Source organism: Heteronotia binoei, chromosome 1, assembly GCF_032191835.1.
Source record: "Heteronotia binoei isolate CCM8104 ecotype False Entrance Well chromosome 1, APGP_CSIRO_Hbin_v1, whole genome shotgun sequence".
Lineage (NCBI taxonomy): Eukaryota > Metazoa > Chordata > Lepidosauria > Squamata > Gekkonidae > Heteronotia > Heteronotia binoei.
The window spans coordinates 178,009,213-178,031,609 of record NC_083223.1 but is presented as its reverse complement, the minus strand read 5'-3'; the positions used below and the strand labels follow the sequence as shown (position 1 = coordinate 178,031,609).

General features: G+C 40.6%; 1 protein-coding gene across 1 annotated transcript in view; it reads right to left on the bottom strand.

Annotated features, from left to right (window-relative positions):
• The window catches only part of SLC29A1 (solute carrier family 29 member 1 (Augustine blood group)), a 79,972-nt gene that overhangs the window by 11,922 nt on the left and 45,653 nt on the right, over nucleotides 1–22,397 (bottom strand). The window contains exons 2-6 of the mRNA XM_060244698.1: nucleotides 13,895–13,995; nucleotides 11,558–11,639; nucleotides 9,766–9,956; nucleotides 8,957–9,096; nucleotides 7,809–7,943 (exon numbers count right to left, since the gene is read on the bottom strand). Coding sequence (XP_060100681.1) covers nucleotides 7,809–7,943; nucleotides 8,957–9,096; nucleotides 9,766–9,956; nucleotides 11,558–11,639; nucleotides 13,895–13,956 — 610 coding nt within the window. The 5' untranslated portion in view covers nucleotides 13,957–13,995. The remainder of the gene's footprint in view (nucleotides 1–7,808; nucleotides 7,944–8,956; nucleotides 9,097–9,765; nucleotides 9,957–11,557; nucleotides 11,640–13,894; nucleotides 13,996–22,397) is intronic.

The window sequence follows — 22,397 nt, the reverse complement described above, 5'->3', positions numbered from 1 at the left end:
TACTGATATTGGAATTTGGGGATACCAGTAAATACCAAAGTTTCCTCTAAGCTGTGATAGGGGCACTGGCATACAAAATTGTAGCCAGCAGTGCAAGGATTTTTGCCTCAGCCCATGAGTAGGCATCTCCCCCTTCACTGGAAACGAGGATGGGAGCACCTGCTTTTGGGGCCCACAGAATTGGACTCTCTAGTCAAATCTTTTTGAGACTTGGAGTGGGGCTGCGGGGGGAGGGGTTGAGAAGAGGTATGCTGCAAATCTGACCTCAGCCTCAAAAAACAGCCTCCCCAAATCCCCAAACACTCTTGGATCAATTCTCTATTATAGTTTATAAGGCTCATTGACTACAATGATCCCCATAGGCTATAATGGAGCAAGAAAAAAATCACTTTTTTTTGCACATCCCTATTATGCTTTTTACTTAGTATGATTTGTAAGGTGCCTTGAGTCATACGGAAAAGTGAGATATAAATATCTAAATAAATAAGTAGTTTGGGCAGCTTGATAGCATTTAAGCAATTTCTTGCTTTTATGTTAAGCAGGGTTCTGACAGTGATTGTTCCTCCTGTTATACTCAGGGCTTTTTTGTAGAAAAAACCAGCTGGCCACACCCCCTGATGTCACTTGCATATTAGGCCACACCCCTGATGTCAGAATTGTTTCACATGGGGCTTTTTGTTTTAAAAAGTTCAGCAAGAACTCATTTGCATATTAGGCCACACACCCTGACACCGAGCCAGCTGGAACTGTGTTCCTGCTCAAAAAAAGCCCTGGTTATACTTGACATGTAATGCTGGTTAAGAACATAAGAGAAGCCATGCTGGATCAGGCCAATGGCCTACCCAGTCCAACACTCTGTCACACAGTCACAAAAAAAACCACAGGTGCCATCAGGAGGCCCATCAGTGGGGCCAGGATATTAGAAGCCCTCACACTGTTGCCCCCTCCAAGTACCAAGAAGAAGAATTGCAGATTTATACCCCGCCCTTCTCCCTGAATCAGAGACTCAGAGTGGCTTACAATCTCCTATATCTTCTCCCCCCACAACAGACACCCTCTGAGATGGGTGGGGCTGAGAGGACTCTCAGCAGCTGCCCTTTCAAGGACAACCTCTGCCAGAGCTATGGCTGACCCAAGGCCATTCCAGCAGGTGCAAGTGGAGGAGTGGGGAATCAAACCCGGTTCTCCCAGATAAGAGTCCATGCACTTAACCACTACACCAAACTGGCTCTCAGAGCATCACTTGCCCCAGACAGAGAGTTCCATCTATACCTTGTGGCTAATAGTCACTGATGGACCTCTGCTCCACATGTTTATCCAATCCCCTCTTGAAGCCATCTATGCATATAGCTGCCACCACCTCCTGTGGCAGTGAATTCCATGTGTTAACCACTCTTTGGGTGAAGAAGTGCTTCCTTTTATCCATTCTAACCCTACTGCTCGGCAATTTCATTAAATGCCCAAGAGTTCTTGTACTGTGAGAAAGGGAGAAAAGTACTTATTTCTCTACCTTCTCAAAACTACAGGAAGAGCAATGCGCACGCGCTAGGACTCGGACGCCTCGTCCCCACTCTCCCTAAGAAAACAAAGATACAAGCTGTAAAAGAACGTAATTAAAAGCGGGAGCCATCGAAACTGGCTGCGAGACGTCTAACATAAGGAGGAGCAGAGTGAAAAGATAAGTGGCTTAAAGATAAGTAAGCTTAAATAAGCAATAATATCAAAGAAAAGGAGGGGAGGCTGAGGAAGCTGAGATAACATGTCGGTCACTGTGAAAAGCCTCTCAGAGCAATTAGCACAGTTCCAAACTTTAATGCTTGATTCTCAAGCTAAAGTACATGCAACGTTGGCTGATTTAACAACACAGATGCAGAGCTTAGGCGCAGAACTTAAGACAGTCGCTGGTATTGCGACAGAGGCAAAGGCTCTTTCACTGCAAAATAAAGGGGAAATTGACCTTTTGAAAAAACAATCCACAGAACTTTCAGACCGAAGCAGGAGGAAGAATGTTATCTTCTTTGGCATTTCAGAAGAAGTTAAGTCTTGCGATTTAGAGCAAACACTGGTGGATTTGTTATTAGACCAGGGCATGGAGATACAACTAGAAGAAGTAGAACGTGCTCACAGACTTCAAGCAAGAAGGCAGGGCGGGGCGCCCCGCCCAGTTATAATGAAACTAGCAAGAGAGAAACTGCAGCAAAGAGTCCTCAAAACACTTAAAAAAGCCAAAGACTTAACTTTTAAAGGCAGAAAAGTTTATGTGAAAGAAGACTTTTGTAAAGAAACATTACACCAAAGGTCTCAAATGAAACCCTATGCACAGAAACTTAATCAAAGCGGCATTAAATTTAGCTGGGCATATCCAGCGTCTTTAGTTATCTACCAGGATGGAAGAAGACTTTGTGCACGGCACCCTGAAGAGGCACGGGAGCTATTAAAGACATTGGGAGCAGATGAGAGGAGCAGTGAACCAATGCTTACGGAGGAACCTCACCAACCCCAGTCACAGGAGCAGGACCCAGGGGAAGGAGCATCCACTCGATCGGAGAAAAGGATAAGACTGTCTCGAGACTGAGACATATTAAGGGAAGTATCCAAATAAAAACAAAATGGTTAAATAAGTAGTAACATAACCCGGGAGGGGGGGGAGTGCGCTTGCTCAAGGTGTAGAGAAGGGATGAGTGATCATCCTCAGTCTATGGCTCTACACCAAGGGGGGGGAGAGATGGGGAAGGGGAGGGAAGAGGTATTTGGGAATGGGAAGGGGTACAAAAGTAAACTAGGTATTCAGCCAGGGGTACAAAAGAATGGTAGTTTTCGATCTAAATATGGATAAAACATTAAGGATGCTGACACTGAATGTCAATGGCTTGGGATCAGACTTAAAGAGATACAAGCTCTCTAGATTCCTTAAACAACAAAATATAGACATAGTTTGGCTCCAGGAAACTCATAAATCTAAAAGAGATAAAAGACCCTTGATTAGTGACCCAAATTGGGAAATTTTGGCAGAGGCACGGGGATCAAATAAAGCAAGGGGGGTAGCAATCCTAACTCATAAAAGGTATGATATAAGAACAATAGAGGTGATAAGAGATGCTGAAGGGAGATTTGTCATGGTTAAGTGTTTGATTGAAAATAGGTTAACATCATTGATAAATATATATGCTCCAAATACAGGACAGAAAACCTTTTTATTAAAAGTTCTAAAAAAAGCTAGTAAATTTATTGAAGGGGAGGTGATATTAGCGGGTGACTTTAATAAGGATGTTAATAAGGATAAAATAATAAATTGGAGACAATGGAACTTTATTGAAGTATATAAAGCTCTTAAATTGGTACCTGAACCCACATACTTCTCAGGGAGATATAAAACGACTTCATGTTTAGATTATGTATTAATTAATAGAACATGCAACTGGGAAATTAAAAAAGTTATTACCCACCCAATATGGATATCGGATCATGCCCCGATAAGTGTAGAATTTAAAACAACATATAAGCAAACCAAAAGAATATGGAGATACAATAATATGGTTATGGTTAAGGATAAGGATAAAAAACATATTATGGAACAAACGAAGCTATTCTTTCAAGAGAATAGAGGTACAGTGGGAACAAATATCTTATGGGACGCAGCTAAGGCGGTGATCAGAGGACAATGTATTATGAAAGAAAAGGAGATAAAGAAAAAATGGTATGCAGACAGAGAAGGCAGGCTTCAAGAATTAGGTAAACTGCAAAAAGACCAAGTTCAGAAGTTTTGCCCCATTAGACACAAGTTAATTAGGGATTTACAGAAAAAACTAGATGATCTAGACTCTATGGCATTATGGAGGAAACAGGTCATGGTAAAAAATGAATACCAGAGAAATACTCTTAACTCAGCTAAGAGACTAGCAAATTTTCTAAAAAATAAGAAACAAAGGCAAAGTGTGAGAAGTATCAGAGTGGATAAAAAGCTAACACAGAATTCAGAGGAAATAAAAGCAGCATTTGAGACTTTTTATAAAGACTTATATGGAGAAAAAGGAGTGAAGGATTTTCAAGAAGAGATAGGAGTAAGGTTGACAGATACAGAGCAGAGAGGATTAGAGGACAATATAACAAGACAAGAGATTGAAAGAGTGATAGATAGTTTAAAGGTAGGAAAATCTCCTGGACTGGATGGATTCTCAGCAGAATTTTATAAGGAAATGAGAGAAATATTAGTACCAGAATTGCAAGAAGTATTTAATAATATACTTAAAGGGGGCATAGCTCCAGACACATGGAGAAAGGCAGAAATCACAGTGATTTTAAAACCCCAAAAAGATCCTCAAGAAGTAGGATCATACAGACCAATTAGCCTATTGAATCAGGATTATAAAATTTTTGCCAAAGTAATGGCCAATAGGCTTAAAAATATTATACAAAAAGTTATAAAGGAAGATCAATATGGTTTTGTAGAAGGCAGGAACATTGCACATCCAATCCGAAACATAATAAATGTCTTGAGCCATAACAAGTCCGGGAAATTGGCGTTATTGAAGTTAGATGTTTATAAAGCCTTTGATACATTGTCACATAATTTTTTGTGGACAGTTATGGATAAATATGGGATAAGTCAATCAACAATAAGGGCATTTAAGGAGATATATAGAGAAGGTACAGCTGTAGTTAGACTTAATGGAGAACACACAGCACAATTTGCAATCCAGAGGGGAGTTAGGCAGGGATGCCCGATCTCCCCCTTTTTCTTCATAATGGCAATGGAACAGTTAGCCCAACGTCTTAGAAACTCGGGGAGAATTGAAGGATGTCATTTAGGCAAGGAAGAAATTAAGTTGAACTTGTTTGCAGACGATCTGATTATAGTCATGGTTAATCCAAAAGAAGCAGTAAAGGAGATACAGATTATATTAGAGGACTTTGAATCAAACTCAGGACTAAAAATCAATATGGCAAAATCAGAAATAATGTACATTAATGTAAAAAAAGAGGAAAGGAAAGAGATTCATGAACGAACGGGGATAGGACTAGGGGTCAAGAAAATCAGATATTTAGGAATAGACTTAGTCAAAAATGTTAAAAAGTTGGTAGAAAAGAATTATAACAGAATATGGAGTACGATAGTAAAAGATATGAAGAGATGGGGCAAGAAGATGTCAAACATAACAACCAAGATTAATATAGCGAAAATGTTTTGGACTTCGAAACTATTGTACTTATTCCAAACGATACCTTTAGAAATTAAAAAACAAAAACTCGATAGTTGGAACGCGAAAATAAAAGAATGGATATTTGGTAGCAAAAAAAGTAGAGTTTCAAGGCATTTCATATATGCGCATAATACAAACATGGGTTGGGGGGCCCCAGATCTGAGGAGTTATTATGAGTCATTTCAATTAAAAGCATTAATGGAAATAGGAGAGGAAAGGGAGAGGAAGTGGGTAAGAGTAGAGAATGAGGCAAATAATGGAATAGGGAATTTAGGGGTTTTCACTGGAAGCAAGATCAAAGTTAACATATTAGAAACAGGACCGAGGAAAACAGCACTAATGATTTGGAGAAAATGGCAATTAAAATGGTTAAAGGGAACATCTAAACAAACCCCATTAGAGGCCTTGGATGAAAAGAATGACGATAAAGGATGGTGGAGATTACTCAGTAAAAAAGGGTATAACAAGCTACAAGATATGTTAGTTGGGCAGACACTCAAACCATTGCAAACGCTATACGATGAAATAGGTAGGAAATATTGGCTGAAAATAACAGGATTATATAACAGAATTAGGAAGACAATAGAAGACAGATTGGTGACTGAAGGAGAACCAATGGAGGAGTTGTTAAAAGGGATGATAAAAACAAAGAAAGGGACAGTAGGAAGGATATATAGGAAAATGACGACGGATAAGGAGGAGATAAAAAATTTAGTTAAAAAAAATGGAGCTCTGAAACCAACTTAGCAGATAATGTATTTGACAGTCTCAAGAAAGGTATACATCAGCTCAAAATGCATAAATTTAGAGAACTGGAGTTAAAGTTCCTCACAAAATGGTACAGAACACCAGCAACATTAGCCAATATGTTCCAGGGTTTGAATTCTAACTGTTGGCACTGTGGAAAGAAAAAAGGATGGTATTCCCACATGTGGTGGGAATGCTCAGAAGTTAAACCCTTTTGGGAAAAGGTAATAGAGCATATCCATAACTTTTTTGCTATAAGACCAACGATAGATCTAGATTTAATGTTCGGGAGCATATTAAATAAATACGGAATCAATAAAGAAGGGCTGGATTTATTCAAAGCAATGGTGCTAGCTGGCAAGGCTGTAATAGCCTTTGGCTGGAAGGATAAAACCAAATGGACGGAGCAAAACTGGCATAATTATTTATCTGAATATGTTCAGTCGGACATTATAGCTATGCTTAATCGTGATGAACAATGGGGGTCAAAAACAAAAAGGATAAAGGAGAAATGGTTTCCATATTTAAAGTGGTCACTAGAAGGTCAACGGCGGGACATTCGGTGGAAGCTTCTTAATTTGTGCCCCTGGCTAGAAAGTTGAGCACGCAAGGGAGGGAGGGAGGGATTAGGGAAGAGAAAAATAGATTGATGAATGTGATAGGAAATCAAATCCTATGTATTAAAACATTCTCATCCCTATCGTCAGGGCAGGAAAAGCTCGGAAGTGACAAGAATATGAAGGTGAAAGAGAAAATGGACTTAATAAGGCCTAGAAGGAGAAGACTAAAGAACGACGGTACTACTTGGAAGCAAGAAGACCTCAATATGGACTGATATAAGAACATTTAAACTAAAAGGACCGAGCAAGAATACTTTGTAAAGGGAGATAGAGATTCAGATGTATACTCTGTATGAGAAAAAGGATAAGCTCAATGTAAATGACTAAAACAATAAATATATTCATATATTAAAAAAAAAAATTTCTCTACCTTCTCTGTTCCATGCATAATCTTGTAAACCCCTCTCGTATCACCCCTCAGTTGTCATTTCTCCAAGCTAAAAAGCCCCAAGTGCTTTAACCTTTCTTCATAGGGAAAGTGTTCCAACCCTTTAACCATTCTAGTTGCCCTTTTCTGTACTTTTTCCAGTGCTATAGTATCTTTTTTGAAGTGTGGTGACCAGAATTGTACGCAGTATTCCAAATTCCATCAATTTATACAGGGGCATTATGATACTGGCTGTTTTGTTTTCAATTCCCTTCCTAGTAATCCCCAGCACAGTGTTTGTCTTTTTTTATTGCAATTGCACACTGTCTTGACATTTTCACATTTCACTAAAAAAAAAAGCAGACAAGAGGTTTTTTCTCTCCTAAGTACTAGTATGTTTTCTAAGGCTCAGCACTGGGTGACAGTCCAAGGCCAGGTCTACCAATATAGTGGAAAGGGGCAGGTAGACCTATTCTCCAGAGGCCTGGTTATCCCTGAAGAGGATGTTTTCTTTCATGGAATTTGACTTGATTCTTTTTTTATTTTATAATATTTAAATTATTATTAAAATATAGTTTTAAAGAATTCATTCTGAGATTTTTACAAGGTTATGGAAATAATCTTTTAAAAAACTAATTTTCATGCTAGTCAAATGTAGACTCACAACATTAATGATACCAGCCCACCCCCACCCAGCCCCCCAAGGTATAATTTTTGCTCACAACATTTGTGGAGCTTAGAGGAAACATTGGTAAATAACAACATTTTTCAGGTTCAAGATACCTGAATCCAAAACATACCAGGCTTCTTGGCACACCCCTAGTGGTAGGTAGCTACACAGCAATTACCACACAGTAAAAGAGGATTACTCACTGGCGATAGCACAGATCATGGCCAAAGCTGCAAATGTCCCTGCAAGGCCCTGGCCGCTCATAATAGGAGCTGTATAAGTAGCAGGTAGAAGCCCCGCCAATCCAAAGAGGCTGCCTTGAAGAATGGCACCAAAAGCTGTCAAGAGAAAAGGCAGACATATGAATGCTCACAGGGAAATACACAGGTGATTGGCTGTATGTGCAGTGTATCATCACGGTTCATGCACTGAAGAGCCAATGATTCCACACACTCCTATGTTTCCTTTGGGCAAGCAACAGCTGGAGATGCAGTTAAACTTTTTGCTTTTTGACTCCATTTGTGTCCTAGACCCTGCAACACCTTCAGTGAGGAAAGGAACAGCTGTGAATTCTGACATATCCATTCCCCCCAAATTTAGCATGGGGTATTGCAATAGCATACTCAGTACTCACCTTCTTCAGCTTGTGCTAAAGACTGTAGTTCCTCAGAAGGGAAAGACTTTATATGACACCACTGTAAACTGGCTTTATAATTCCTTTCACCCCTCCCAAACCAACATTCTAACACTGTCTTCTGCCAGTAGGTGAAAGCCTTTCTTTCTTTCTTTCTTTTGTCTGGCATTCATTCCCTCAATGACCCCTTCTTCCTGCCTTATGTTTTAATTGATGTTTCTGTGTTGCTGTACACACACTCTCTAGTTTTGGTTTTAACTTTTGTTTTCCTTTCCTTTATTAACAATAAGATCCTTTGTCACAGGTCTTGAGGCATACAATAAAATCACAGTTCAGATATAAATAACCATTACAGAATGACTGATAAATTATGTCACTAATAAAATTGTGGGATTCTCCCATTAAAACTTAGCAGGAGTTTCTCAGAGATATTATAATAGACAAGAACTTGGCCATGGATTGTGTAACTGCATGACTAATATCAGTCAACAAAAAAGAAAGGATTCAATGGCAAGTTGATAGTTGCTCCAAATGGGGCAAATGCAAAATTGTCACAATGAAGATTGTTGCTCACAAAATATCAAAATGTGATCAATAGTCTAATTAATACTAGAGGCACAACAACAGAGGCTCTATTTTTTGTTATTAGCCAACCTGGTGACTTTGATTGGGTCATAAATCCTGTAAATAAGTAAATCAACATGGGACTCTACTTACAATTGATGAAGACTATCTTGATCATAGTGATGGTGAAGAAAGGCAATGGCTCCATTGAGACCTTTACCAGGATAGCTGTTACCATGAAGACCAAGAAGATGGCAACTAAGCTGCTAAGGATCCGTACTTGCTGAGGTATCCTAATGTGAAAAGGAACAGAAACGAAGAGGAAAACTCACTGTAGAAACCTAAATGCCCAGCTAGGCTATCCCTGTGAAGGGATCAGCATTTTTTATCCCTACTTGCCCTCCAAAGATCTCGGGGTATCTTTCATCATGTTGTTGGATGTAATGAACTGTTTCATCTTTTTGAAACGAATACTTCAGCTAGCAAGGTTCAGTGGCTTCTAATTACATATATAAGCACCACCCACTATGTGAAAAAAACCAATAGAAAAATATTTGGACCTAAAAGAAATAAGTTTGACTTCTGGTTCATACATGAACAAACCTGCCTTGGCAAATGTCAGCTTTGGTTCTGCTTTAGGTAATAGTAAAATAATTACTGACATCTCTGAGAACAAAAAGATGTTAAATTGACGATGCTAATTATGAATACTAATACTGATGATAATAATAATATTTATTTTTACGTCTAGATAACTGTGCACCCACAACTTGCTAAATGTAAAAAAGAAACCCAAAGAAACACTGTGGGCATATCTTGGAACTGAGTCCCCCTGAGGTTAGGTTTGGCCTGGATCCTAAATCTACAAAGATAAAGGCTGGGCTAGAAAGGGGAGTAGGGACAAAGCAGGGAAGAGACAGGAAGTGTGGGACTCGTTTTTGAGGAAGCTGCAGAAAACTCACCTCTGATGGATGAAGGAGTTGAGGCAGGTGAAGATCAGTAGAGGCAACATGGCACAGAGTGTCATCACATTGTTGAATATGGACTGCAAGTACGTGAAAGGAGGATCTCCTGCCATCTCTGTCACATTCATATTAGCAAGACGGTCGACAGAGGATATGTTCTGGGATTCCCCCAGGCGGCTGGTAAAGTACTGAATAATGGTCAGAGAAAACAACATGAAGGAAACAAACTTCACTGACAAAAGAGCTGGGCAGCATTATGCTACTAATTACTTGAACAGTGTTAATTGCATCTGGTATTCATTTATCACATGATCAGTGCAATGCCCCTCTTCTCAATCATACCCATGAAAAAGGGCCACCTATATCTTTCATTTCTTAATAGTCCCACCTTCCCTTTCCAAAGTCTCCTTTTGCCACATCTCTCAACTCCCTCAATCTTTCAGCCACCAGAAGTCAGCTAGAATTTGTCAGATGCAAGACATGTAGGGCAATAGACATAGCCAAGATGAGGGCTTTTTAATAAGAGGAACTCCTTTGCATATGATGCCACACCCCTGATGTAGCCAATCCTCCAAGAGCATACAGGGCTCTTAGTACAGGGCCTACTGTTAGCTCCAGGAAGACTGGCTACATCAGGGGTGTGTGGCCTAATATGCAAGAGTTCCTCCTACAAAAAAAGTCCTGGTCCAGACTATGTTGGTTGCTTCTAAGCCCTACTGATATGGAAGACTTAACAGTGCTCAGGTTATGGACTAACTTCTAGGACTTCACTTATTGGCTACAGTGCAAGCTGAACCACTTACCGTATTTTTCGGTCCATAAGACGCTCTGGACCATAGGACGCACCTTCCTCCTGGGGGGCGATCCGCTGCCTCCACCTCTGATCCTGGCGCTTCCCCCGCGCCTGCCTGCCTGGTTCCAGCTCTGCTTCCAGCAAGTGCTGGGATCGCTCCATGCTGCCCCCACTGCAAACCCAGCGCTTCGCGAGCGCCGGCTGCGGAGGGGGCAGCGTGCTTCCTCCATGCCTGTCTGCCTGGCTCCAGCTCTGAAGCTTACAGCAAGCGCCAGGATCGCTCCCTCCGCCCTCCGATCCCGGCGCTTGCTTTAAGCATCAGAGCTGGAGCCAGGCAGACAGGCACGGAGGAAGCACGCCACCCCCCTCCGCAACCGGTGCTCGCGAAGTGCTGGGTTTGCGGAGGGGGCGGGTGCTTCCTCCGTGCCTGTCTGCCTGGCTCCAGCTCTGATGCTTAAAGCAAGCGCCGGGATCAGAGGGCGCGATCCTGGCGCTTGCTGTAAGCGTCAGAGCTGGAGCCAGGCAGACAGCGGTCGCGAAGCGCTGGGTTTGCAGTGGGGGCAGCGTGGAGCGATCCAGCGCTTGCTGGAAGCAGAGCTGGAGCCAGGCAGGTGCGGGGGAAGTGCCGGGATCGGAGGCGGAGGCAGCGGATCCCACCCCCCGGAGGAAGGTACGTCCTATCGTCCCTTCGCTCCATAAGACGCACACACTTCCCCCCCTTTTTTTGGGGAAAAAGTACGTCTTATGGTCCGAAAAATATGGTATTGCCCATTTACTGAAAGAGAAATTGCTCATTTATTAAAAGAGAAGGAGGGATCAATGCTGTGCAGAACTCCATGCTCAAAAGAGCATTGGGCTGATGGATACAGCCTACATATGGCTAAATTTCTCAAATCTTTTATGCAGCTCACTAGTATTCTTTAGTGTGATATACCCATCTCAGCAAATCTCTTAACCTGGGGAGGACAACATTATTCCCAACACTTGTGAACTTACCATCGTAGCTGTCATGAAAAAATTCCATGGCAAGAGAGTCCCCAGGCCGAGTATGAAAAAGATCAGCCAAACAACCTTATACCTGCAATAAAAAAAAGAATATCCATGGGGTCTAAGATGGACCCTTAGACTAGAGGGTGATGTTCAGTTGTCACAATTATCTTCTATTGCTACTCCTATCCTGGAGAAGATGCCAAGCAAGTCATATGACCCCTGCAGAAAAGGGGGCTCACTGGCTGCTCTGGTTTTCTTCCAATGCACAGCACTTCCCCACCATTGCCATTTTATTATTTTCTGTAGCCTGCAGTCAAGACAGTTTTTCAAACAGGTTACAGAAACCAGAAGGGAGGGAAGAGAAGAAACCTAAAACAGCTCTGCTGGATCATCTGAATAATCCATCTGGTCCAGCATCCTGTCTCACACAGTGGCCAACCAACGCCTCTGGACAGCCAACAAGAGGGTATAAAGGAAGGCCACTCCCAAGCTCACATCAGTCAGACGTCGGACAGAACTGAGCTTCCTGGCACCAGTTTGTGTCTTTGGAGGGAGTAATGGCTTGGCACTTACCATTTGCATGGCAGCGCAGCGGGGAGGAGAGAAGGGAAATCCAGCAGCACTGGACACTTGCTACATAAAGCAAGTGGGATTATGTAAACACTGAGATTAATATCAGTTATCTACATTCCTTTGAAATGTACATACCTGCAATCATTAGAGTGCTCGTTCTCACATCCCAAAAGAACAATTCCAATAACCCATCTTCAGAACTTGGGATAAATATTGGTTACAGTAGGGGTCCCCAACATTTTAAAGCCTGCAAGCATCTTTGGAACGCTGACACAGGGTAGTGGACACAACCACAAAATGGCCACAGGGAGATAGAGCCAACCACAAGATGTCAGGGATTTAGCTTATGCATAACTCTACATGAACTCTTAAATATTTCAGGCAGAAGTTCTGTTTAATGGGATTTTTAAAAAAATGAACATATTTTTACAAACTATTTGATTTCATACATACAGCTTATCTTCAATCATGTAGTGAAGATCTTTGTGCTGTGGTTGCACCCTAAAATCACCAACGGACAACTTGAAGGCTTGTTGAGTAAAAGCCTGACCCGGCCCTGATCACTTTCTAAAAACGTGTCAGGCACCAAGAAAGGTACTGGCAAGTGCCATGGTGCCCACAGGTGTCATATTGGGGACCTCTGGATTAGACTGTCAACTTAGGGTCTAAGAGACTCCGATTCAAATTCCCACTGTGCTATGGAAGATTGCTGGATGCCACTGAGCCAGTCACAAACTCTCAGCCTAACCTACCTCACATGGTTGGTTGTGAGGATAAAATGGAAGAAGGAAGGATAATATGATAAGCCATTTTGGGTCCCCATTGGAGAGAAAAGTGAGGGATCGATAAACATAATAATAAAAGTCCAGATCAGTAAACAAATAAGAGTGTGTTAAATGCTGTAGGAGACCTTTTTCAGAAGGTTAGGAAAGTGTGCAGCTGGACCATACCATTTATTGGTACAAAGATCGGCAAATTAAATGCAAATTAGGAGCCTGAACAGTAAGCTGTCAGGATGCATGGAGGCTATAAACTGACAGGACTCCTCCCCCTTGCTACATTCTGTCACCATCACAAAGGAGTAGAGCAGGAAGGCACTTGCTGCACCCACTGGTGGCTGTCCATAAAACCCTTCCTTGAAACCTATGAGAACAGGTCACATGTTTGTGGTAAAGAAGGGGGCTAGATGGTAATCACAACCACAGCCCAGGCACAGCAGAGGCCAAATTCTAGAGGAAAGTGGGGCACTTAAGGTGTTTTGCAAGTTTTGTAACTTTTTGTGTTTGGGCCCCTCCGTGACAAGACACAGAAGAATTTTAAAAAACGCTTCTGCAGGGCTCCTGCTGCTAAGCATTTTGCTTCCCTCTGGTGGCACAGTGCCTGCCTGTGTTAAGGGCAAAGCCTAAGAGAAGGAGGAGGAGGAATGGAAGTGCCATGACATGTCCCACTCCCTATCTTGTTCCTGCTGCTCGGGTAATGATGTATATCAGCATATATTGGGGGTGGGGGGTAGGAGGTTTCCCTGGCAATGCAGTCTCCACTCAGCCCCAGTAACACTGGGGTCCCAAAACATTCACAACATATACTTTCTAAGTTATCAAGTATAACTTTTTTTCCTTTATGGGAGGATGATGTCCATGTAGGGGAAAAGTAGTATCTTCAGAACTTCTCCCCAAAGTTCTGTACAGTGTTTAGCAAATATTGTAGTCGGAAAGCACATCTTGCCTGCATCTGCCCATCTTCCTTCCTGCCCTTATGCCTTAACCATACCTGTCCTGGGGGCTGCTGCCCGTCATCACAGCACCCTGTGCAAGTGTGTAGGACTCTTTCATTTTGGTGGATTTTCACTGCTTCACTTCACCGCTAGCACCCTGAAGAGTGAAACAAAAAAATGCAATTAATGGGGAGCCAGGATTTAAAAAACAAAACCACCCTCCCCTCCAACAAAGAGGACTGATATAAAGATTATATTATTCTCCTCCTCCTTCTCATGGCATCCTATGAGTTATTCTGTGCACATTCTGGATTACCAGACATCATATTGCGTGTGGGGGGAGAAAATTTACAAAGCATTGGGCGGTGGGGGGGGGGGGGGAGCCAGTCAAAGATAAACTATTGCTGCCCTCAACCAAAGGCCTGGCAGAACATCTCTGTCTTACAGAAGTTCTCTTAGCAGGTGGCAGGACTATGGAGGTCTCCATCCAAGGTCTGCTAGTAAGTGCCCTTGGTGCATGGGATCCCAAAAACAAGACTATACTGTGGGCCTGTGGAGTCAGCAAGAAATACTCCCAGCTGACACACAGGCTTATAGCATCTGATACCATATGGTGCAGTCCCCCTTCCAAAATTAGTGGTTCTGGAGCGGGCAAACACTTCTCATCTTCCACAGTGAAGACTGAGGCAAAAAATGCATTCAGCTTCTCAGCCATTTCCCTATCCTCCTTCAGTAATCCTTTTACCCCTTTAAAGAAAGCACCTTTAAGGCCAACGAGTGCTAATGTTTTAAGCATGGTTTATTTTAAGTATTTTTAAAAAAATATTTAGTTATGTTTGTCTGTTTCCTTTATACAGTTTATAGCTCTGCTACCTGGAATTACATTTTATATGACACACATGGCCCGACCCGACAAGGTCTTATTTATGTCAGATCCATCCCTCATAACAAATGAGTTCTACACCCCTGCTCTAATGTATTTACCGTTGATATCCTGTATTTGCTGCACTCATCTGTGAAGTAACATTTAATGACTGTTGTCATCACCATGACATCACTTCTATTGAACAACATGAATCTGCCTCATAGAGTCTGTGAAGATCAGTATTGTCTGACAGGCAGCAGCTCTCAAGTAGAGGTGGTCTTTCATATCACTTCCTAACCTTCCCTACCAGACCAATTTAGCTAAAGCATACCATTCCTTCCGATCACATAGATGTAAGAAATCCTACCAGGCTAAATGGAAATTGGGATGTACAAAGCCCAAGACAAAGACAAGGGTCTGTGAAAGCCCTCCTTTTCAATACAGCCTACAAACCGCTGAACTCTTGAGCCATTAACATGTTAAGAAGGGAAGCACACATACCTTGGTGCTCACAGCTGATCAAATCTCAGGAGGTGAGTCAAGCACTATGTCAGGCCTGTTTTTCCCCAAATATATAACTCCTATATTCTGCCTCCCTCTCTGAGGTTAGCCCACACTGCAGTCATGAGTACATCTCTGCCACAGTCAGGGTGGTGCCAAATACAACATCTGTTGGGTGGCTTGAGATCACTGCTGGAGAAATGGATTTTCCAGAGGGGCTGGAATATTAGCAACAGCTGAAGCTGCCAGCACTGGGATTTTATGCAACTGAAGAAAGCTTGGCCAGGTCAGAAAAGATAATCGTGGTTGCAGTATCAGCTGGGGTGAACCAGCATGCATTCATCATTAACAGTGGCTTCTGCCTCCCTGGTCCTATAAGGAGCACAGGAATTTCATTTCCTATGTGAAGTGCATTGCTCTGGGCTAGCCAATTCCAATCATCTTCCAAGGTTTGGATCCTCCAGTTTTAATACATGGTACTGAATGTGCTAGCAAGCTTACAAAGTTACACAGAACCATTAATCAGATTCAAAACTAATAAGAGTCCTTTATTATATGGAACTCAATTCTAGACAGTATAGATGAGACAGACAGAATCTAAGCTATCTAACTATGATGTGTGTGGATGCAAGGGGAAAGTGACCTACATCTATTGTTCCAAAGATGGAGGGCAAAGCTCCTCCTTTTGTGTGTGTGTGTGAGTGATGTGTCAAGCTGGAAACAAGGAAAGGTGTCCCTAAGAATAACAATCTAGTTCAAAAGGATTGGATTGAATAACAGGAAAGAAAGAATGCTGTGTGTGTCCTGACCTGTCTAAATCTACGGTGACCTCCTGAAGACAGCGCATAGTCCTTTCACTTTTCTAATACCATGAAAACTTTGTGACACCTCTAAGAGAAACATTTGTTCTTCTTTCCAGCATAGTTATAACTAAATAGCCAACACAAAGACTGGGGAACAAAAATTAAATTCTTCAGTCATGCATGACATAGTTCTACGGCCAACGAGATGCCCCCAGAAAACCTACAAACAACTCTGTTACAGCACTGCTATTCAGAATATTAATGTCTCTGAACATGACAGTTTCATTTAGTCATTGTGCCTAATAGCCATTTATCACTGTCTTTTCATGAATTTGACTAATTCCATTTTTAAAGCCAACTAAACTAGTGATCATCACTACTGCCTATGGAAATGGATTCCACAAGCCAATCACCCAGGAATGAAGATGTGTTTCTTTTTGACTGTTCTGAATCTGCTGAAAGTCAACTGTCTTGTGCAAGAGGGAGTTCATTTACTGCACTAATACATACTTTCACAAATTTCTATCATGTCCTCCCCTACAACTTACACCTCTTTTCTAAACCTAGAAAGCTCCAAAAGGCATTCCTCATAGGGAAAGTACTCCAACCCCTAAATTATTTTGGTTGCCACCTTCTGCACTCTTCTGGTGCTATTATCAACATCAGCATGGGGCCTGGAGTTCTCCAGGAATTACAACTGATCTCTAGACTACAGAGAACAGTTCCCCTGGAGGAAGCTACAACTTTGGGGGGTTGGGTGGACTCAGTGGCATCACACCCCCGTTGAGCTCTCTCCCCTCCCCAGGCACCACCCCCAAATCTCCAGGAATTTTCCAAGCTAGAGCTGATAACTTGAACAATACCTTTTGAGATGAAATGACCAGAAATGTACAAAGTATTCAAAATGTGATTGGACCACAGATCTATACGCAGGCATTACAGTACTGAACATTTTATTTTCAGTTCTTTTCCTAACCCCTAGCCCCAACTTGACCATTTTAAACTGCTGTTGCACATTGAGTTAACATCACCTGCAAACTTGGCCACTTGCTGCTCACACCCAATTTTAAATAATTTATAGATACATTACATGGCACCAGTCTGAACACGACCCTGTGGAACCCTGGTGTTTACCTCCTTCTATTGTGAAAAACGTGAATTTGCTCCTGCTTTCTGCTTCCTCTCATTTAACAGGTTTCTAATCCATAAGAGAACCTGTCCTTTTATTCCCCGATTGCTATGTTTACTCAAATATATTTGCCAAAAGTTTTTTCGAAGTCCACATATATAGTGTCTACATCGTTCCTGCCCACATGCTTGTTAACCCTCTCAAGGACTTTGTTTAAATCCAGTGGTTTGGAAAGTTTGCCCATGAAACAGGCCATAGCAATGGACTGTGTGACTTAGCATATGCACATCATTTTGCTGAAACTGGGTTGCTATGGGTGTAAAGCAGCTACCCTGCAATAAGAGGTAACACACCTCCCACTGCAGATCTCTGGCAGGTGCCTGTTGTATACATAGTGGCTGACAACACCGTTTAAATAAGGTGTGCAAAGTTAGAGGTCATTTCTTTCATTCTGTTCACCATCACATTTAAGATAAATTTAAGTCCTTTCAGAAGAATCCAGCACTGTGTTGATGTGTTGTGAACCAGTGTCAATGACAGCAGGCAAGGGAAGTAGGGAAGACTTGCGCATCTAACTTTTATAAGCAACCACTCAATACACAAAAGTAATTTAGTTGTCACAGACAAGAGTAAGGCACAGCTCCAAAATTCAGATAGCTGGTCTGTGACAGGCAAATGTATACAAACCTGAACCTTAGGGTGACCCTGCATACTAAACAAGTCATTTAATAGCAACACACACACCCTTAAGAATTAGCAGTGAGCCAAACTACAAATCTGGACACTTTTCCAAATGTCTCCACACAATGAAGCTGGCTCTCACTCCCAAAAGGCAGTTTGCAAAAGATGATTTGTAAATATGCAGTCCATGGATAGACTATGATCATTTTGACTGGCCCTTTTCTTGATGCCATGCCTGGGGCCATTTCATGAGTTAATTTCATGACATTTTCAGGACTTCAGAAAATGGGAAAATGATAGTTTCTACCTATCAGTAATGATCCATAAAATAGTTTCTAAAAAGGGAAAACAGGTTGGAAAAGTTCACACTTGAGGAGAGGATCTCTTCCCACCTTCCCATTCTTCAATCATCTTGTCATTTGTCCCAGAACTCCTCTCTGAGGATTAGAGAGTCTCGCTTGTTCACAAGCAAAATGTGAGCAATGAGGAACCAAGTAAAATTGCTTCTTCTTCCCTGTTCTGCTCATGGCTTGTGCCAGCAGACAGAGAAAAAAAAGAGGTGATTTTATCTGACTCCCCCTTCTTGCTACAGCACATATCCCACCCCAACTTATGAGCTTCTCCTGCTCTTCAGCACAGTCTGGACTACTCAAGGCTGCTTGAGCAAGGGGAAAGATCTGCTCCACAGATACCTTCCATTAACTCTTCCACTGGATCCAACCCAATATGGAGAGTCAGTTTGGTTAATGGTTAAGTGTGCAGACTCTTATCTGGGAAAATTGGGTTTGATTCCCCACTCCTCCACTTGCACCTGCTAGCATGGCCTTAGAGGTTGTCCTTGAAAGGGCAGCTGCTGTGAGAGCTCTCTCAGCACCACCCACCTCACAGGGTGTCTGTTGTGGGGGAGGAAGGTAAAGGAGATTGTGAGCCGCTCTGAGACTCAATGGAGTGGAGGGTGGGATATAAATCCAATATCATCATCATCTTCTTCTCTTTCCATGATAATATACTCAAGGCCATTTTTTTGTCAGAATATAAATTGCAGATATCACTGGGAGATTATTTGGGAGGGGTTGTTTGTTGCTTTCAAATTGCAGTGTTTTGCATTGTGATTTGTATGTCAACTTGACCTATGACAAACAGTAGAATTTTATTTAAATAAATAAATAAAAATAGCAGAATGTGGTTTTTTAAAATGAGGACATATGTCTTTCCAACACTAAGAATGTCCTTGTATCACCTGGACTTTTTTCTGTGATCAAAAGTTCTTGAATGAGAAGCCAATGACAGGGAGAAACTAAGCAGTGAACAAAAACTAATGCCAGAGATGTTCACAAGCATGGCACATGGGTTGTGGCCATCTTACTTGTCTCTTGCATTTGGTAATCAGAGGTATGCCGCCTCCAAAATGACGGTCTATTTAGTTGTCACAGCTAATAGCCAGTTATGAGGAAGCATGTGTAGCAAAGCCCTGAAGATTTTTTTTTATTATTTTAAGAAAAGCCACTTCAAGAAGGGACAATTTTGAGAAGAGAAACATCTATATACGCAGCCTGCAGCCCATTTTTTTCTGCTCCAAATCTCCTCCTCCAACTGGCTCTGTCCTGTGAGATCCAGATGTGTGTTTATAATTACAAACACGAGTCAGCAGAGAAAAGCTGATAGGAATAATTTGGAGGATCGAAGGGAAAAGACTAAGCATAGATACACATATGGACCATTTTTCTGCTGAAAATCAACCCTCCTGAAGCAGCTTTTTCACAAAAAAGAAGCCACCAATACTTCATTACATGAATTTCTTTTTTTTACACTTTGTTTTTAATGTTCGGCCCTTTAATTGCATATTAACCTTTTAGATTTCTACGGTTTAAAACAATTTATTATACTGTAACATATTGTAATAACACTTATCATTTGTTAGTAAAAATTAATACATATACATTACATTTTCTCCTCTCCCCCCCTTTTGGTGACCCCCAGCAGTGTATTTTAATTAAATTGCTAAAAAAGGTAATCAATTTATTCTGTTTAAGAATCTTCATAAAAAAGAAAGCATCAGAAAGCAAAAAGAGAAAAGAAAAACCATGTTATAATTATAATCCATCTTCATAGTAATCCTTTAGTCATTATCAAAAGAACAAAAAGAGATATATTCCAATAGTCTTGTTTTTCTACTATAATCCATTTAACGTTTCTTTAGAATTTAATCATTATCAAAGATCACCAAATATCCCTTTACATTCCATTGTTTTTCAACATATTTTTGAAATTTTCCCCACTCATTTTTGAACTTCCCTAAATCATGTTCTTTTAAGATTCTTGTAAGCTTGTCCATTTCACTCCAATGCATAACTTTTGGAGTCCATTCCCACTTTTCTGGTATTTTGTCTTGCTTCCACATCTGCGCATATAATATCTGAGCAGCTGAAAGCATATACCAAATTATCGTTTTATCTTGTTTTGGAAATTTTTCCATTTGTAATCCCAATAGAAAAATGTCTGGTGCCTTCTTGATATTATATCCCAAAATTTTTGAAATCTCTTGCTGAATCATTTGCCAAAACTGTTTCGCCTTTTCACAAGTCCACCACATATGGTAGAAAGATCCTTCTTGTTTTTTACATTTCTAACATCTATTCAACACCTGATTGTTCATTTTTGCTAGTTTCTTAGGTATCATATACCACCTATACAACATTTTAAAACAATTTTCTTTAATATTGTAACATGTTGATATTTTCATAGAGTTCTTCCATAAGTATTCTCATGACTCCATCTGCATTTCCTTATTTATATTTATTGCCCATTTTATCATTTGAGATTTAACTACTTCATCTTCCATAGACCATTTCAACAATAGTTTATAAATTCTTGAGATCAATTTTTCATTTTCACCTAACAGCATTCTCTCCAATTCTGTTTGTTCTTGTCTTATTCCATCATTCTTAATGTCCTGTTCAAGCAAACTCTTAATTTGTTGCAATTGAAACCAATTATATTTATATTGTAATTCTTCAGCCGATTTTAATTCCACCTTTCCTCCATATATTTTTAAAAGCTGTTTATATGATAACCACTTCTCTTCTTTAGTGCCTGAATATAATTTTATTACTTCTGTTGGCACAATCCAAAGCGTTTTCCTCTCATCCCCATATCTTTTATATTTTGACCAAGTATTTAACAGATGATTTCTTATATAATGATGCGAAAAAAACCATCCATCTTATTTTTCCCGTAGTACATGTAAGCATGCCAACCAAAAACATTTCCATGACCTTCTAATGCTAGTAATGTTCTGATTAGTAATGTCATCCATTCCTTAATCCACACCAGGCATACTGCATCATGATACAACTTTAAATTAGGCAATTTACATTCATAGCGTCTCTGTCTTCTTTCGGTATCAATGAAATTACTGCTTCTTTCCATGTGTTAGGGATTTTCCCATCTATTCTTATAATATTCATCAATTTCTGACGTTTTGGTAATAGTGCCTCCACGAAGACTTTATAAAATTTTGCCGTAAAACCATCTGGACTGGGTGCTTTCCCTAATTTCATTTAATTAATTGCCGTCTCTATTTCTCCTTTTCCAATTGGTTCATTTAATACCTTCTCCGTATTTTCTGTTAAGGGATTTACTTTAATTTTCTGTAAATATGCATCAATTTTTTTTCTATCCACCTTTTGACTTTTAAATAGCTTGGCATAATATTTATAAAATTCTCTTTTAATTCCTTCCTGATTGACAATGTCCTTACCTCCCGATACAATTTTATTAATAGCTTTATTCTCAAAGATTTCAGGTTTTCACGGCTGGTAACATCATTAGGGTTTGTAGAATCTTTTGGGCTCAAGTGCCGTGTTCTACTGGAGAAAGTTTTCCTTCCAGACGTTTCGTTCTCAGCTGCGAACATCCTCAGTGGCATTGCAGCCGGAGCAGGCGCTCTGACCTTGGCTGCTGTGCATTCGGTAGAACATGGCACTTGAGCCCGAAAGATTCTACAAACCCTAACTTTATTCTCCCTTTTTTTTTTTCATTTTCCAGGCCAAATATTTTTCAGGTTTATTCGCTCCTTCAAAAAATTTCTGTTGAAGTCTTTTTAAGTTCCATTCCACTTCTTTATTCAACAAATGTCTCAATTGGCTTTGTAATATTGTAATCTCCCTTATGATTTTCTTTTCCCAGGTCGCTTTTTAAGCTCCTCCTTTTTGCCAATTTCTTTCTGAATGTCCATCATTTGTTTATTTTTGGCTCTTTTATCTTTATTGTTCAGTGTAATTAAGATGCCACTCATTACCACTTTATATGCATCCCACACAATTTGAAATTGAGTGTCCTCATTTTCATTTATTTGAATACCTCCTGTTTCTGTAGCAAATCTTCATTTATCCGCCATCTTAGTGTCTTTTTCACAGGTTTTGCAGACCACATTATTGGATTGTGGTCTGCCCCTATTTTAGGAAGAATCTCTATTTTTTTTGTTAAAAGTCCAAGATCTTTTGTAATCCATAACATATCAATTATTGAGAAAGAATTATGCCTTGCTGAAAAGAAAATATAATCACATTCTTTGGGGT